At 50.1% G+C, this 16106-nt stretch overlaps 2 protein-coding genes across 7 annotated transcripts in view; both read right to left on the bottom strand.

Annotated features, from left to right (window-relative positions):
- LOC148066892 (sorting nexin-14-like) overlaps nt 1-5422 on the bottom strand; it is a 26254-nt gene extending 20832 nt beyond the window's left edge. Inside the window, exons 1-9 of one of the 2 annotated variants that reach the window (XM_087806384.1) lie at nt 5264-5422; nt 5080-5200; nt 4958-5022; nt 4801-4879; nt 3474-3517; nt 3322-3409; nt 3154-3238; nt 64-220; nt 1-14 (exon numbers count right to left, since the gene is read on the bottom strand). The exon at nt 1-14 is cut by the window's left edge and continues 62 nt beyond it. In XM_087806384.1, coding sequence (XP_087662510.1) covers nt 1-14; nt 64-220; nt 3154-3238; nt 3322-3409; nt 3474-3517; nt 4801-4879; nt 4958-5022; nt 5080-5200; nt 5264-5373 — 763 coding nt within the window. In that variant the 5' untranslated portion in view covers nt 5374-5422. The remainder of the gene's footprint in view (nt 15-63; nt 221-3153; nt 3239-3321; nt 3410-3473; nt 3518-4800; nt 4880-4957; nt 5023-5079; nt 5201-5263) is intronic. The other variant, XM_087806385.1, reaches the window with a different exon arrangement.
- Nucleotides 5423-5499: 77 nt separating this feature from the next.
- LOC148066891 (heterogeneous nuclear ribonucleoprotein Q-like) lies at nt 5500-15856 on the bottom strand. 5 transcript variants are annotated; one of them, XM_087806389.1, is made up of 12 exons: nt 15704-15856; nt 14988-15129; nt 14807-14925; nt 11375-11596; nt 8056-8232; nt 7846-7981; nt 7578-7783; nt 7364-7513; nt 7189-7310; nt 6737-7121; nt 5870-5941; nt 5500-5812 (listed from the first exon to the last, which is right to left on the bottom strand). In XM_087806389.1, exons 2-11 carry the CDS (start codon nt 15127-15129, stop codon nt 5903-5905), a joined length of 1698 nt encoding a protein of 565 aa, XP_087662515.1. In that variant the 5' UTR covers nt 15704-15856; the 3' UTR covers nt 5500-5812; nt 5870-5902. The 5 variants fall into 5 exon arrangements, with proteins under 5 accessions (XP_087662515.1, XP_087662517.1, XP_087662514.1 ...); XM_087806391.1 differs by having other exon boundaries at nt 6829-7121; XM_087806388.1 differs by having other exon boundaries at nt 5500-5941.
- Nucleotides 15857-16106: the final 250 nt, after the last annotated feature.

Genomic DNA, 16106 nt, shown 5'->3' with positions numbered 1-16106 from the left:
GCAGAGCCAGAGACCTGAGCAGCACCGGTGAGACCAGAACCACCAGCCCGGCCCACAACTCACCTGCACTCGCTGGACTTGGGCGGCATCACCAGAGGGACCAGAGTCTCCAGCAGAGTCCTCAAGTACTGGAGCTCCAGCCTGAGGCTCCTCACGGCAACATGGAGGTCAGAACCATAGAGGTCCAGACACACCTGCTGGAGCTGATCCACGTCCCTCACTGGTGACACACATGTACACACTTAGCTACACACATGTACACACTTAGATACACACATGTACACACTTAGATACACACATGTACACACATGTACACACATGTACACACTTAGATACACACATGTACACACTTAGATACACACACATGTACACACTTAGATACACACATGTACACACTTAGATACACACACATACACACTTAGATACACACACATACACACTTAGATACACACACATGTACACACTTAGATACACACATGTACACACTTAGATACACAAACATGTACACACTTAGCTACACACACATGTACTGTACACACTTAGATACACACACATGTACTGTACACACTTAGATACACACATGTACTGTACACACTTAGATACACACATGTACTGTACACACTTAGATACACACATGTACTGCACACACTTAGATACACACACATACACACACAGCAGTGTTGATGGTCAGTTCCATCCTGCTGTAGGTCCTGCTAGTGCTTCTAGTCCAGCCTGGAGATCTTGTGGGGAGTGAGATACTAGAGTCGTCCACACACTCAAGTATCTTTGTGTAGTTTGTTGCTCCTAATATTACAGAGGTTACCATCCAGTCTAGATGCTACTGTGACCCCACTTTTGTCTTCAAGGTCCTTGTGGAGAAGGTGACGCATCAGAGGAAGATGTTAAAAGAACTGGTGCCAGTCATACCCTTGACCCCTGTACCCACTGGGGTCAGACTCTTATTGAGGTCTTGATGTTGCTCCTGCACTCTTCTTGCAGTTGTCCAGTTGTAAAAACCATGTGGACTGTTGTTCTTCCTAAACCCACCTGCGACTCAGGAAGCATTGGTCAGTGATGTTGTTTACTAGCCTGTGAAGCATCACCTGGACCAGGACCTTACCTGCCACAGCAGGAAGTGATAAGATAAGATAATATGACCCTATGGTTACCACAGTCAGCCCAGACCATGGAGGTGTAGCGGTGGAATGTTCTTGTGCACAAATACTCTCCTGTTTTAAAAGTTCTGCAGGATATCATCAGAGTCTGGAGACTTGTTCTCCTTCAGGTGCAGCTGACAGAACTTCTAGGAAGGATGGAGGTTGACTAAGGTGGTCCATAGGGGGGAATTCAAGCAGTTCTTCCAAGATGGTGTAGTCTTCATCAGAGTCCTTATTTAGGAGGTGCTGAGATGTTCAGCAGACCTTACTAGGACACTATCCTGGTCTTTCAGGACTTTAAGCCCATCTGCTGTTTTCAGGGAGTGATGCAGTGACTTGTTGAGATAGATTTCACAGAGTTATAAAAGTAGTGAATATCATGAATCACACGTGTCTCCGTCCACCATAAGTTCTTCATGGTCCACAAAGTTCTCTGCACTTCCCGTCGTGCTCTCTGCCATCTCTGTCTTGTGGGGTTGGAGGAAGGTTTTCAGGGTTTCCTGATGTGCCTCGTGCTGTCGAGCAGGTTATGGATGGACTCTGAAGGGCTGATGTAACAGTGGACCATTGTTGTTCTGTGGTACTGTCACCCCTTAGGAGGGGTTCTAGCTCCCCTAGTTTCTCAGCCAGGGAGCGACGAAACTCATTTCTAGTCGTGGCATCTTCCAGACGGGCACAGTCTCATCTCCTTCTACTAGGTCCGTGTTTCAGTCCCTGATTAGATGTTTATATTTGTTCTTCTGCTGGAAGATGGTGTTAGTTATGGATGTTCTCTGAACAGAGGGTCAGTAGCCTCATGTTGTTGAGATGGTCTGACCAATCCCATGACTGCCAAGCACCCCCTTCCAAATACCACTGTCCCGTCCAACTCGAGCGTTGAAGTCCCCAAGCAAGAGGATCTTATCTCTCTTAGGGATCCGATGGAGAGCCTCCTCCAGAGCTAGATAGAAGGAGTCTTTAGTCACATTGTCAGATGGTAGAGTTGGATCATACACACTAGTGTGTGGCATAGTGGCTCTTTTCCAGGGGGATCTTAGGGTCATCAGCCTCTCACTGATGCCCACAGGTGTTTCTGTAAGCTTCGGCAGGAGTGTGTTCTTAATGGCCCACTGTGCAGATGTTGTCCACCTTGGGGATAACCTTTCCAGTAGAAAGTGTAGCCCATGCCCTCCTCTGTTAGACCCTCATCAAGGACCTGGTTTCTCTCAGGGCAGCATGTCGATGTTATAGCGTCTCAACTCAGACGCAACCAGGGCTGTCCTTCTGCGAGGTCGTCCAGACTTGTCAAGAGAATCCAAGAGGTTTATGTTCCATGAAGCCAGCTTGAGGTTAAATTACTTGTTTCTTCTGTTTCGACAGGAGTATAATGACCCGACAGGTGCGGTAGTCTGTCCAGGTGAGGGTTGAGTGGGCAATTTTTAGGCCACCTTTTCTAGGCCCTTCCTCGCTTGAGGTGAGCAGTGTGGTCCCTATATAGGGTCTGCTCAGTCGCACAGGGGTCTGCCGAGAACAGCTGCCACTCAGCCCCAGCTGAAGGCGACCTTTACCCTGTGATGCTGACCTGCAGGGTCTGACTAGGAGCTCCCAGTCTTTTCAAACCTGCTCCCGTCGCCAGAAACCCTACTGCGCCAGACTTTGACCAGATATGGATCCAGGTAAGTTCACCGTGGTCATAGGTGGACACCTGCGCAATAGGATATTTTAAGTGCTCTAGGGGTGCGTTATCACCAGTGGCACTATCTTCACCAAGATGGGCTCGGTCTGGTGTCATGTAAGACGACCTGCTCCCCATCCTAGCTGAGTCTGCCGGGACCTGGATCTGGTTTAGATCTGTTCATGCTTCTCTGTTGGGGTCTCTTAGCCTTCATCTCAAGACTAACCCACAAGGCAGTACACACTTATACACACACACACGTAGACACTTGGATACACCTACACAGACACACACCTTAACACACAGACACACACACACACATATATACACACAGTGTCTCACCTTTACCTCCAGCTTGTGTTATCACCTGCAGATGCTTCATTGTTGCTCTGATCACCTTTGTAGTCACGACTGATAACACATCAACCTGCACACACACAGTTGAGACACACACACACACACATATATACTCACTCACTAACTCACTCACACACTCACACACACACTTACCTTCTGAGCTCGTCGTAAAAGGACAGAAGCCATGAATCTAAACGTGACTCTCAGTTCATCCACACAAGACTCGTCATCAGTGATGTCCCTGAGACACACAGTGTGTTTATTTACACGTGTGTGTGTGTGTGTGTGTGTGTGTGTGTACTCACCTGTACCATGGATACACAAAGTTCTCCAGGACCAGCTCAAACACCTACAGTACATGGACAGACAGGTGTATTGTGAGACAGGTGTGTTGACGGACAGGTGTGTGGACAGACAGGTGTATTGTGAGACAGGTGTATTGTGAGACAGGTGTATTGTGAGACAGGTGTGTGGACAGACAGGTGTGTGGACAGAATCAGAATCAGAAATCCTTTATTTGTCCCGCGAGGGGAAATTCAGTTTAAACAACAGCAAGCGCAATACCTCAAATAAAAAAATAAAAAACACCCAGAAATAGAATAATAAAATGAAAAGAAAGATCTAAATAGAATAGAATAAAAATCTGCCCTATATTATATATACACTATCATATATACAAAAATAACAAGAAGAAAATAACAAGAAGAAAAGGTGCTGAGTTCTTGTTGTGGAGTCTGATGGCAGCAGGAGGAAGGAGGTACCTCTCCCTCACACACCTGGGATGGAGCATCCTATCACTGATGGAGCTCCTCAATGCCCTCAGTGTGTGCTGGAGAGGGTGAGATAAGTAAGACAGACAGGTGTGTGGTGAGACAGGTGTGTGGACAGACAGGTGTGTGGACAGACAGGTGTATGGTGAGACAGGTGTGTGGACAGACAGGTGTGTGGACAGACAGGTGTGTGGTGAGACAGGTGTATGGTGAGACAGGTGTGTGGACAGACAGGTGTGTGGTGAGACAGGTGTGTGGACAGACAGGTGTATGGTGAGACAGGTGTATGGTGAGACAGGTGTGTGGACAGACAGGTGTATGGTGAGACAGGTGTGTGGACAGACAGGTGTGTGGACAAACAGGTGTGTGGACAGACAGGTGTATGGTGAGACAGGTGTATGGTGAGACAGGTGTGTGGACAGACAGGTGTGTGGACAAACAGATGTGTGGACAGACAGGTGTATGGTGAGACAGGTGTATGGTGAGACAGGTGTGTGGACAGACAGGTGTATGGTGAGACAGGTGTGTGGTGAGACAGGTGTGTGGACAAACAGGTGTGTGGACAGACAGGTGTGTGGACAGACAGGTGTGTGGTGAGACAGGTGTATGGTGAGACAGGTGTATGGTGAGACAGGTGTGTGGACAGACAGGTGTATGGTGAGACAGGTGTGTGGACAGACAGTTGTATGGTGAGACAGGTGTGTGGACAGACAGGTGTATGGTGAGACAGGTGTATGGTGAGACAGGTGTGTGGTGAGACAGGTGTGTGGACAAACACGTGTGTGGTGAGACAGGTGTATGGTGAGACAGGTGTGTGGACAGACAGGTGTGTGGTGAGACAGGTGTGTGGACAGACAGGTACCTCTGATATGGACTTGTCCACCTGAGAGTGGACCTTCAGGTGCAGCCAGGGCTGGTGGTTCTCTAGCCGGAGTGTGGACCTGCAGACAGGAAGTGAGGGTTTAAACTCACCTGAGCGTCTTCAACAACTTCCTGTTCTCGTCTCAGAACCGACTGACCCGTGACGTAGACAATGGATCTTCCCACAAACAGCACAAGTCAGAGGAGACTCTGGCGCCTCCTGCTGGACACAATCAGGTCAGACACGAACGCGCGCGCACACACACACGCGCGCACACACCTTGGTTCTGCTTCTGCTCGGAAACAGCAGGTTCGGGAAGAGAGTCTCGGGTCCGATGGCGCAGAAGAACGTGACGGCACCGGCCAGGAAGGACCAGAACAACAAGAGGACGTGCAGGTAGCTGCGACAGTGACGTCATCGTTAAACGTCGGACTCAAGCGTCGATGACGTCACGGACGCTCACCTGTGCAGGAGCAGCGTGAGCCCCGTGAGTGACAGCAGCAGCGCGCACAGCAGCGGGAAGCGGCGCAGCAGCGAGCCTGGACCCGAACCTGGACCCGAGCCGTCCATCATGAGCACACCTGTCGAACCTTCACTTCCGCAGTCTAATCCCCCGCAGCGACGTCACTTCCGCTTCTAAGCTGCTTAACCCGTTTATTTTTAGTCACGAGTTAAAGTCCAACAGAACCACAGACTCAGTGTTTGTAAAAGAATTTATTCAACATTAGTGAGAAAAGTCCAGAGAAGCTCGGGTCAAGCAAAAGTTCCGACACTGATCGGGGCACGACGGTCAGAACCCGGACCGAGCCCCGGGTCTGTCCGGCTCACGGCACGAGCCGCTCCCGCTCGGCGCCGCACGCGCGGCGGAACCACCGCGGTCACGTGACCCGCTTGGAAACTGACGACTCGGCAGGTTCTTCCTGATGGACGTCCCTTCGGTCGGCGCCACGGGCCGGGCCGCCCCGCCGGCTGGAGTCTGGAGAGGCGGGTGGAGTCGTGGACTCTGAGGCAGCTTCAAGAACCCGGAGTTAGAGTCACGGCGTCGGAACCGGTCTTACCATCCGTCCACCTGCAGCCGGCGACACCAGGCGGGCTTCCGTCTTCACGGAGATGCGTCAGGACCGGCCAGGACCGCCTGCTCCTGCTCGCCAGGTAACACAAGAAGCAGTTAGAACCAGGTGGTCACGAGTCACACACATCAGCACCGGACGACACGCGTGCACGAGCAGGACCGAGGGGGGCGGGGTCTACGAGCAGGTGAGCATGCATGAGTCCAGGTGTGTCGGGCCAGAGGATGAATTTCGGCGGCGACTACGACATGGTGATGATGTCATGCACGGCGGCGCCACAGCGAGGCCGACTTGGGCAAACCTTTGGTGCTACTTCCTCCTCACGCTTTTAATTTGAAGGAATTTGAGAGAGAGTTTTGCCGAAACATGAATGTGCGACACAACGTTGTGGTTTGTACACGAGTGTGTGCGTTTATTAGAGCAGACAGACAGATACAAGGTTCCCGGTCCAACAGAACACGCCGACACCAGAGTCCAAATGGTCCTCGTTGTGGTTTAGTTTCTTCACACAGACGTGAAGCGAAAGTGAGGCAGGGTCTTAAAAACGGGCTTCGGTTCCGGCCCGGTATTAAAATATGTACAAAAGTTTGTGCCGCCGTTCAGCCAATCAGATGGAGTCTCTCGACACATCTATCTACGGGTCACTTCCACTGCTGCCCGAACGAATCCTGATAAAACTCCTGGTTTTCCGATTTGTACCCGGAATAGTTTCCGGAGTGATCGGCCTGCAGCGGCTGCTGAGCGATGGGCTGCGAGCCCCAGTTCTGATTATTGGTCTGACGCCTCTTGGAGTCTGGCTGGTTGTAACCGTCAGCTTTGCGCTTTCCTCCTACATTTCCACCGCGGCCGCCCCGAACACCACGTACCCCTCCTCGCCCTCGCGGTGGCGCGCCTCCTCTGGCTCCCCGTCCTCCTCGGACCGGTCCCGGCACGCCGCGCTGAGGGAAGCTGGATCTACCTCGGGGTGCTCCGGCGCCGCCGCGCCCTCTGGCCGGCGAGGTCCCGCCCCGCGGACCCCGGCCGCCGCGCCCTCTGCTGGGCGACTGGAAGTCGTCGTAGCCGTAGTACGGGTCGTCGTACCCGCCGCGGTAGTTGTGGTAGTCATAACTGTAGTAGTCGTAGTAGTCCTCGTAGCCGTAGTAGTCTGGAGTGTAGGAGGAGTAGCCTCCGCCACGGTTCCCTCCCCGGCCCCGCCCTCGGACTGGGGCCGGCATGTGCGAAGAGGGGGGGTAGTAGTAGTAGTCGTCGTACCTGGGGACAGAAACAGAGGCTCAGTGGACGGACCCGGCGAAGGAACCACAAGCAGATCCGGGCTCACATCTGGGTCTTGGCCGCCTGTCGCTGAGCCTTGCGTTCTTTCCTCTTCTGGTCGGGCGGTTTGGCGAACACGATCTCGATGGGTTCCCCCTCCAGCTCCGCCCCATTCATCTCCTCCAGCGCCTGCAGGGACACGGGCCTGAGCTCCTGGTTCAGTCCGGGCCGAGAGCACGTACCTTGACGGCGCCGTCTCGCTCCTCGAAGTGGACGAAGGCATAGTCTTTGAGCTTCTTCACTCGCTCCAGGTTCCCAAACTGGCTGAAGCTGCTTTCCAGGAGCTCCTCCGTCACACCGTTGGCCAGGTTCCGCACAAACAGAACCTTGACCTGCAGCATCAGAGGGGCTTCAGCATGTGATGACGGATCCAAGTCCTGGGGGGGTGTCGCCTACCTTGGCCATGACCTCCGGGTCGGGGTCCTCGATGGGGTCGGCCCACTCTACGGTCACCACGTTGCCCCAAACTTTGACTTTGCCGCTCATCAGGCGGCGCCGAGCCTGCGCGGCGGTCTTGTGGTCTTCGTACTCGAGGAAGCAGAATCCACGGTTCTTCTTCTTGTCGTCAGGCTGGTGGTAGAGGATGACGTCGCTGAGGCCCTCTGCAGGCGGACACGGGAACAGCGTTGAGAATGCAGCCAGTCTCACCTGTGGACACACTCACCTGTGACTTTAGCAAACTCCTCCACAATCTGTTCCTTGGTCTTGCTCTTGGGAATAGATCCAACAAACAGCCGGTTGTTGGCCACAGAGATGCACACGCCGATGTGTTTGCCGGGCCTGATCTCGTGGTTGTTGCACTGCAGAGGAACACAAGTGTCAGGAGCGCCAGGAGCGTCAGGAGCATCCGGCGCCCGAGGACGACCACACTCACCAGCCTCACCGCCTCCTGCGCCGCCTCTTTCGTGCAGAAGGTGACGAAGGCGTAGCCGCGGTTCAGGCCGCTCAGAGGGTCCATCATCAGCCGGAGGTCCCAGATAGGCCCCGCCTTCTCAAAGAGAGGCACCAGTTCGTCTTCAAAGAGGTCACGGGGAATCTTTCCGATGAAGATCTGAGGAAGTGTAACGTAAAGAAGTCGTGAACCAACAAGGTTTTCAAACCTACTATGAAGAATGAAAAGATAAAAGAGGAACCTAGTGTGTGAGTGTGTGTGTGTGTGTGTGTGGGGGGGGGTGTGTGTCATCTTCACCATTGTCATCTTCATCATCATGTTTCTCTCCACGACAATCAATAATTCACAGTAAAATGTATTTCATCATGATTGTTAAGATAAAGTTAAGCTATTTTTAGGATAAAGGCAAATTAAGCATACATTCTAAGCACGTGTGCACAGACCTCAGAGCCCGAGCTGGGGTGTAAGTCTGGATCAGATCATGAAAGTCTGACCATGAATAGATCTGAAAGTAAGAACCACAATTTTAAAGTTGATCCTGAAAGAAACTAGTGAAGAGTTTGAAGGAGAAATGTGAGTATTTCTACTAGAGCGGCTCAGAGTTCTGAATCAACTGCAGACGAGACGATCCTTCTTGTTAAGACATGAAAACAAACTGTTACAATAGTCCAGACGAGAAGAAACAAACGCATGGATTATAAGATCCAGATCATGTTGTGACAACATTTTCCTAAGTTTAGAGATTTTTCTCAGTTCAAGGAAACAGTTTCTGGTCAGTTTTCTTCAGTGTTGAACAAGAGACATGTCTTTATCAAATACAACACCCAGGTTTCTCAGGCTCAGTTTGACAGACTAAGTCACTCAAGTACTGACTCAACCCTGGAACCTTATCAACAATCACCAGAGTTTCAGTTTTGTCCACATTTAGCTTCAAAGTGTTTTCACTCATTGTTTGATTTCTAGCAACAATTGACTAAGTTCAGCCTCTGGGGCTCAGTTGGATCAACAGAGCAGTAGAGCTGGATGTCATCAGCAAACATGTGATCTGGTTCAACTGTGTCAAAGGCTGACGACAGATCCAAGAGAACCAGAACATCATGATGTCACTGGACACTTTCAATAAAGCTGTCTTAGTAGATGTTTGTGGAAGTCAGACTGAAACTTCTCATGGAGGTCGCTCTGATCCAGGAACAGCTGCTCAGACACAACCTTCTCCAAGATCTTGGACAAGAATGAAGATTAGAAACAGGCCTGAAATTACTGAGGTCTGTCGGGTCTAAGCCTGGCTTTTTGAGTAAAGGCTCCACAATGGTTTAAATGCATTAAAAACCCCTGTGGAAAGGGAGAGGTTCACCATATTGGTAACCCAGGGGCCAATTACATCAAATACTTTGATAAAAAGTCTACAAGGAAGGACGTCATCTGAGCAAGAGGAGGGTTTCATCTTGTTCACTAGTGTTGAAATATCACCCAAAGATACAGCAGTGAAGGAAGACCAAGAGGAGGAGAGGGGCTCAGAGACAGTAGGGTGTCGTCTCTAAGCGTGGGTTGAATCAAGTTGAGCTTTGAAGAGTTTGTGACGCTGCCACATATTCAGACAATGGTATCATGTTATCCATAGTTGTCATCAACTGCTGCTCTTTAGCGGCTGTAGACGTCAGTGGTCAACGGGTTAAAGCGTTTACGAATGTAATCAAATCAAGATGAAATTAAATAACACGGCAACCTTTGCGATATAATAATAATAATATTTTTTTAATTGAGATTATATCGCAAATGTGATTAATCTTCACCACCATCTTCATCCTCTTCATCACCACCAGCACCATCATCATCATCTACACCATCATCTACATCACCAACATCATCTTCATAACTTTATCATCATCTTCATCTTCATCATCTTCACCAACATCATCCTCTTCATCATCATCATCACCATCAACTTTTTCATTATCTTCATCTTCACCAACATCATCTTCATCGTCATCATCATCATCATCACCTTCATCACCACCAGCGCCATCATCATCATCTACATCACCATCATCTTCACAAACATCTTCATCTTTACCATCATCTACATCACCAACATCATCTTCATAACTTTATCATCATCTTCATCTTTATCATCTTCACCAACATCATCCTCTTCATCATCATCACCATCAACTTTTTCATTATCTTCATCTTCATCGTCATCATCATCACCTTCATCATCATCATCATCACCTTCATCACCACCAGCGCCATCATCATCATCTACATCACCATCATCTTCACAAACATCTTCATCTTTACCATCATCTACATCACCAACATCATCTTCATAACTTTATCATCATCTTCATCTTTATCATCTTCACCAACATCATCCTCTTCATCATCATCACCATCAACTTTTTCATTATCTTCATCTTCATCGTCATCATCATCACCTTCATCAACATCATCTTCATCACCTTCATCAACATCATGTTCATCACCTTCATCAACTTTATCATCATCTTCACCTTCATCATCATCAACTTTTTCCTCATCTTCATCTTCACCAACATAATCTTCATCATCATCGACTTTATCATCATCTTCATCATCATCATCTTCATCATCTTCACCTTCATCATCATCATCATCAACTTTTTCCTCATCTTCACCAACATAATCTTCATCATCATCGACTTTATCATCATCTTCATCATCATCATCATCTTCATCATCATCTTCATCATCATCAACTTTTTCCTCATCTTCACCAACATAATCTTCATCATCATCGACTTTATCATCATCTTCATCATCATCTTCATCATCTTCATCATCATCTTCACCTTCATCATCATCATCATCAACTTTTTCCTCATCTTCACCAACATAATCTTCATCATCATCGACTTTATCATCATCTTCATCATCATCATCATCATCTTCATCATCTTCATCATCTTCATCATCTTCACCTTCATCATCATCATCAACTTTTTCCTCATCTTCATCATCATCATCATCATCATCTTCATCTTCATCACCTTCATCACCACTCAGAACTATAAGTTACTGATAAGTTCTTCTGGTTAAACTTCATCTCAACATGTTTCTCTGTGATCATCTGTTAATCAGTAATGTTTTAAATGAACGAAGATAAAGTGACAAGTTTCTTCTAATGGTTCAATATCATTGATGAACATGAACCGTTTGAATTCTACGTTGATTTGGACGAGCAAAGTAAAGGGTTTGAACTCGAGTCCCGCACGGATTCAAACATCCGTCGCACCTTCTTAGAACCCGGAGCTGTGGTTACCTCGGTGCCCACGGTGGGCTGGAGTCCAGAGTAGACGAAGTCCGGGGGCGGACCACCGTACTTCCTCTGTCCCGTCGTCACATCCAGGGTGTATCTGGTTCTGTCCAGCAGATCCTTGATCTTGCTTTCGTCCGGTCCTTTGGTGGAGTCTGTGACCTTGGTGCCCTGCTTCTCCCTCTGCCGGTACGTCTTCATCACGCCACAGAGGAAGGCACTTTTGTTCTGCAGACACACTAGTTCAGCAACACACTCGACCTGAGGTGAGATACACAACTCAACACACGTAACCGAAGCTTCTCACCGTCGTGTAACCGCCATCACAAAGAGATATACAACCACTAGAGGTTCTGTCTTCATGCAAACACCTGCCATCGAATCCGTTATAGCAAAGCCAGTTGTAGTAGTAGTACTACTCCGCCGCTCACCGCAGTATTACACCGTAGTACTACTCCGCCGCTCACCGCAGTATTACACGTAGTACTACTCCGCCAGTCACCGCAGTATTACACCGTAGTACTACTCGGCCAGTCACCGTAGTATTACACCGTAGTACTACTCGGCCAGTCACCGTAGCATTACACCGTAATACTACTCGGCCAGTCACCGTAGTATTACACCGTAGTACTACTCCGCCGGTCACCGCAGTATTACACCGTAGTACTACTCCGCCGCTCACCGCAGTATTACACCGTAGTACTACTCCGCCAGTCACCGCAGTATTACACCGTAGTACTACTCCGCCGATCACCGCAGTATTACACCGTAGTACTACTCCGCCGCTCACCGCAGTATTACACCGTAGTACTACTCCACCGATCACCGCAGTATTACACCGTAGTACTACTCCGCCGCTCACCGCAGTATTACACCGTAGTACTACTCCGCCAGTCACCGCAGTATTACACAGTAGTACTACTCCGCCGCTCACCGCAGTATTACACCGTAGTACTACTCCGCCGGTCACCGCAGTATTACACCGTAGTACTACTCCGCCGGTCACCGCAGTATTACACAGTAGTACTACTCCGCCAGTCACCGCAGTATTACACCGTAGTACTACTCCGCCAGTCACCGCAGTATTACACCGTAGTACTACTCCGCCAGTCACTGCAGTATTACACCGTAGTACTACTCCGCCGCTCACCGCAGTATTACACGTAGTACTACTCCGCCAGTCACTGCAGTATTACACCGTAGTACTACTCCGCCGCTCACCGCAGTATTACACGTAGTACTACTCCGCCAGTCACCGCAGTATTACTACGTAATACTTCTCCGCCAGTCACTGCAGTATTACACCGTAGTACTACTCGGCCAGTCACCGTAGTATTACACCGTAGTACTACTCGGCCAGTCACCGCAGTATTACACCGTAGTACTACTCGGCCAGTCACCGCAGTATTACACCGTAGTACTACTCGGCCAGTCACCGTAGTATTACACCGTAGTACTACTCCGCCAGTCACCGCAGTATTACACAGTAGTACTACTCCGCCGGTCACCGCAGTATTACACCGTAGTACTACTCCGCCAGTCACCGCAGTATTACACAGTAGTACTACTCCGCCAGTCACCGCAGTATTACACCGTAGTACTACTCCGCCGGTCACCGCAGTATTACACCGTAGTACTACTCCGCCGGTCACCGCAGTATTACTCTGTAGTACTACTCCGCCGGTCACCGCAGTATTACTCTGTAGTACTACTCCGCCAGTCACCGCAGTATTACTACGTAATACTTCTCCGCCAGTCACCGCAGTATTACACCGTAGTACTACTCGGCCAGTCACCGTAGTATTACACCTTAGTACTACTCCGCCAGTCACCGCAGTATTAAACCGTAGTACTACTGCGCCAGTCACCGCAGTATTACACCGTAGTACTACTCCGCCAGTCACCGCAGTATTACACCGTAGTACTACTCCGCCAGTCACCGCAGTATTACACCGTAGTACTACTCCGCCGCTCACCGCAGTATTACACCGTAGTACTACTCCGCCGCTCACCGCAGTATTACACGTAGTACTACTCCGCCAGTCACCGCAGTATTACTACGTAATACTTCTCCGCCAGTCACCGTAGTATTACACCGTAGTACTACTCCGCCGGTCACCGCAGTATTACACCGTAGTACTACTCCGCCGCTTACCGCAGTATTACACCATAGTACTACTCCGCCGATCACCGCAGTATTACACCGTAGTACTACTCCGCCAGTCACCGTAGTATTACACCGTAGTACTACTCCGCCAGTCACCGCAGTATTACACCGTAGTACTACTACTCCAGTCTCCGCAGTATTACACCATAGTACTACTCGGCCAGTCACCGCAGTATTACACAGTAGTACTACTCCGCCAGTCACCGCAGTATTACTCCGTCAGTCACCGCAGAATTACACAGTAGTACTAATCCGCCAGTCACCGCAGTATTACTACGTAATACTTCTCCGCCAGTCACCGCAGTATTACACAGTAGTACTACTCCGCCGGTCACCGCAGTATTACACCGTAGTACTACTCCGCCAGTCACCGTAGTATTACACCGTAGTACTACTCCGCCGGTCACCGCAGTATTACACAGTAGTACTACTCCGCCAGTCACCGCAGTATTATATCGTAGTACTACTCCGCCAGTCACCGCAGTATTACATCGTAGTACTACTCGGCCAGTCACCTTAGTATTACACCGTAGTACTACTCCGCCGGTCACCGCAGTATTACACCGTAGTTCTACTCCGCCAGTCACCGCAGTATTACACCGTAGTACTACTCCGCCAGTCACCGCAGTATTACACCGTAGTACTACTCCGCCGGTCACCGCAGTATTACACCGTAGTACTACTCCGCCGGTCACCGCAGTATTACACCGTAGTACTACTCCGCTGGTCACCGCAGTATTACACCGTAGTACTACTCCGCCGCTCACCGCAGTATTACACGTAGTACTACTCCGCCAGTCACCGCAGTATTACTACGTAATACATCTCCGCCAGTCACCGCAGTATTACTACGTAATACATCTCCGCCAGTCACCGCAGTATTACACCGTAGTACTACTCGGCCAGTCACCGTAGTATTACACCGTAGTACTACTCCGCCAGTCACCGCAGTATTACACAGTAGTACTACTCCGCCGATCACCGCAGTATTACTACGTAGTACTTCTCCGCCGGTCACTGCAGTATTACACCGTAGTACTACTCGGCTAGTCACCGTAGTATTACACCGTAGTACTACTCCGCCAGTCTTGCAGTATTACACCGTAGTACTACTCCGCCAGTCACCGCAGTATTACTACGTAGTACTCCGCCGGTCACCGCAGTATTACTCTGTAGTACTTAGCGCAGAGAAGAGAAAATAATCATGTTCGCACCAACAGTGAAACATGTGTTCCCAACATGCTCTCCACTCCTTCACCTGCAGAACTCACCTGGACGTGGGAAAGGTCGCTCTCCTTGAACTGGACCAGAACCTGCAGTGCCCCCTCCTCGTTGAACTCTTTCAGGGCCTCCAGGGCTCGTTCGTCCAGGTCACTGTGAGACACCAGACCTGCACAAAAACCACTGGCATGACGAACCCGTCCTGCTCCGAGCGCACCTGCCTGGACTCACCTGCCAGGTAGAGTTCGTCCAACTTCTCCGCCACCGTCTGGCCCAGTCCGGCCTCCAGCAGAGCGGGGAAGTGTTCCGAGCGGCTGCTGGTCGTGTCCATCGGCTCCTCTGTGCCGTTTCCGTTCACGTGATCCGACGCCATCTGAGACACAAACGTGGGTCAGAATCATGACGGATGGGTCTGAGATGTGACGTCACGGCAGGTTTGACCAACACACACGTGATCCACCTGATCTTTGTTTACCTCCAGGACCGTCAACAACTCCTGGACTTATGTTCCTTTCATCCTTATTTTCTATTTCCCACAGCAGGTGTATATGACCCAACATGTGTCTCCTCTGACAGTCATCAGTACTCGCTCACCTGTCCACCTGCTCACCTGTCCACGTCACAGCCGCGCAGTTTGAAGCTTTGGATGGAGATCACTTTTCAAGATAGCATGCTAGCATGCTAGCATGCTAACAAGCTAACACCCTCGCAACAAGCCTCCATATGGGCTCAGTTGTTGTCGTACAGTCCGTTCGGCGGACGAACACCGTTCACCGCGTAACTATCGAGGTCGGACAGGTGTGTAACGCACAGGTAAAACCCTCCAGGTGTTCCGGCTCCGGTGCCGCGGGCCTGATGGAGGCGGAAGCCGGTCAGCCGAGTGGCTAGCACGCTAGCACGCTAGCATGCTAGCGCTGAAAGGGGCCGTTGAGCGGCGGCGCTCCTACCGTGGATCTGAAGTTGAAGTCACGGCGAAGATCCTCCCTGGCGATGACCCTGGACGCTGCAGCAGATCCTCGGCCCTGGACGCGGAGTCGGTACCGGCTCGTTCGGCCACTTTCGTCCAGGAGAACAAAATGGCGGAGGCCTTAGGATGTGGGGTTTCCCTGCGACGTGCGCACGGGCTGCGTCCTGTCTTCCGGGGCGGGACCTTCAGGTGTGACGTATGCAATAACGACGTCATCATAGTGTGTATTTTGACTCTATTGTTTAGTTTAACAACCATGTCAGTCTCATGTGTGGAAAACATGGTTGAAATATAGTTTTCCCGCAGATTACGTTTGCTTTTGTGCCGATAGAATCCTTAACTTCAGTAGCAAAACAGTACATTCACGCACTGGAAATGCATCA

The sequence above is a fragment of the Callionymus lyra genome, chromosome 13 (genome assembly GCF_982586985.1).
Source record: "Callionymus lyra chromosome 13, fCalLyr1.hap1.1, whole genome shotgun sequence".
Taxonomy (NCBI): domain Eukaryota; kingdom Metazoa; phylum Chordata; class Actinopteri; order Syngnathiformes; family Callionymidae; genus Callionymus; species Callionymus lyra.
Note: the sequence above shows the minus strand (reverse complement) of the source record. Positions and strands in the feature narration are given on the sequence as shown.

Coding starts and splice junctions, on each gene's coding strand:
- LOC148066891 (XM_087806387.1), bottom strand. CDS start 15,129: ATGGCGTCGGATCACGTGAACGGAAACGGCACAGAGGAGCCGATGGAC. Junction 14,926..14,987: donor GGACGAACTCTACCTGGCAG/GTGAGTCCAGGC, acceptor GTTTTTGTGCAG/GTCTGGTGTCTCACAGTGAC. Junction 7,122..7,188: donor CAGGCGGCCAAGACCCAGAT/GTGAGCCCGGAT, acceptor TTCTGTCCCCAG/GTACGACGACTACTACTACT.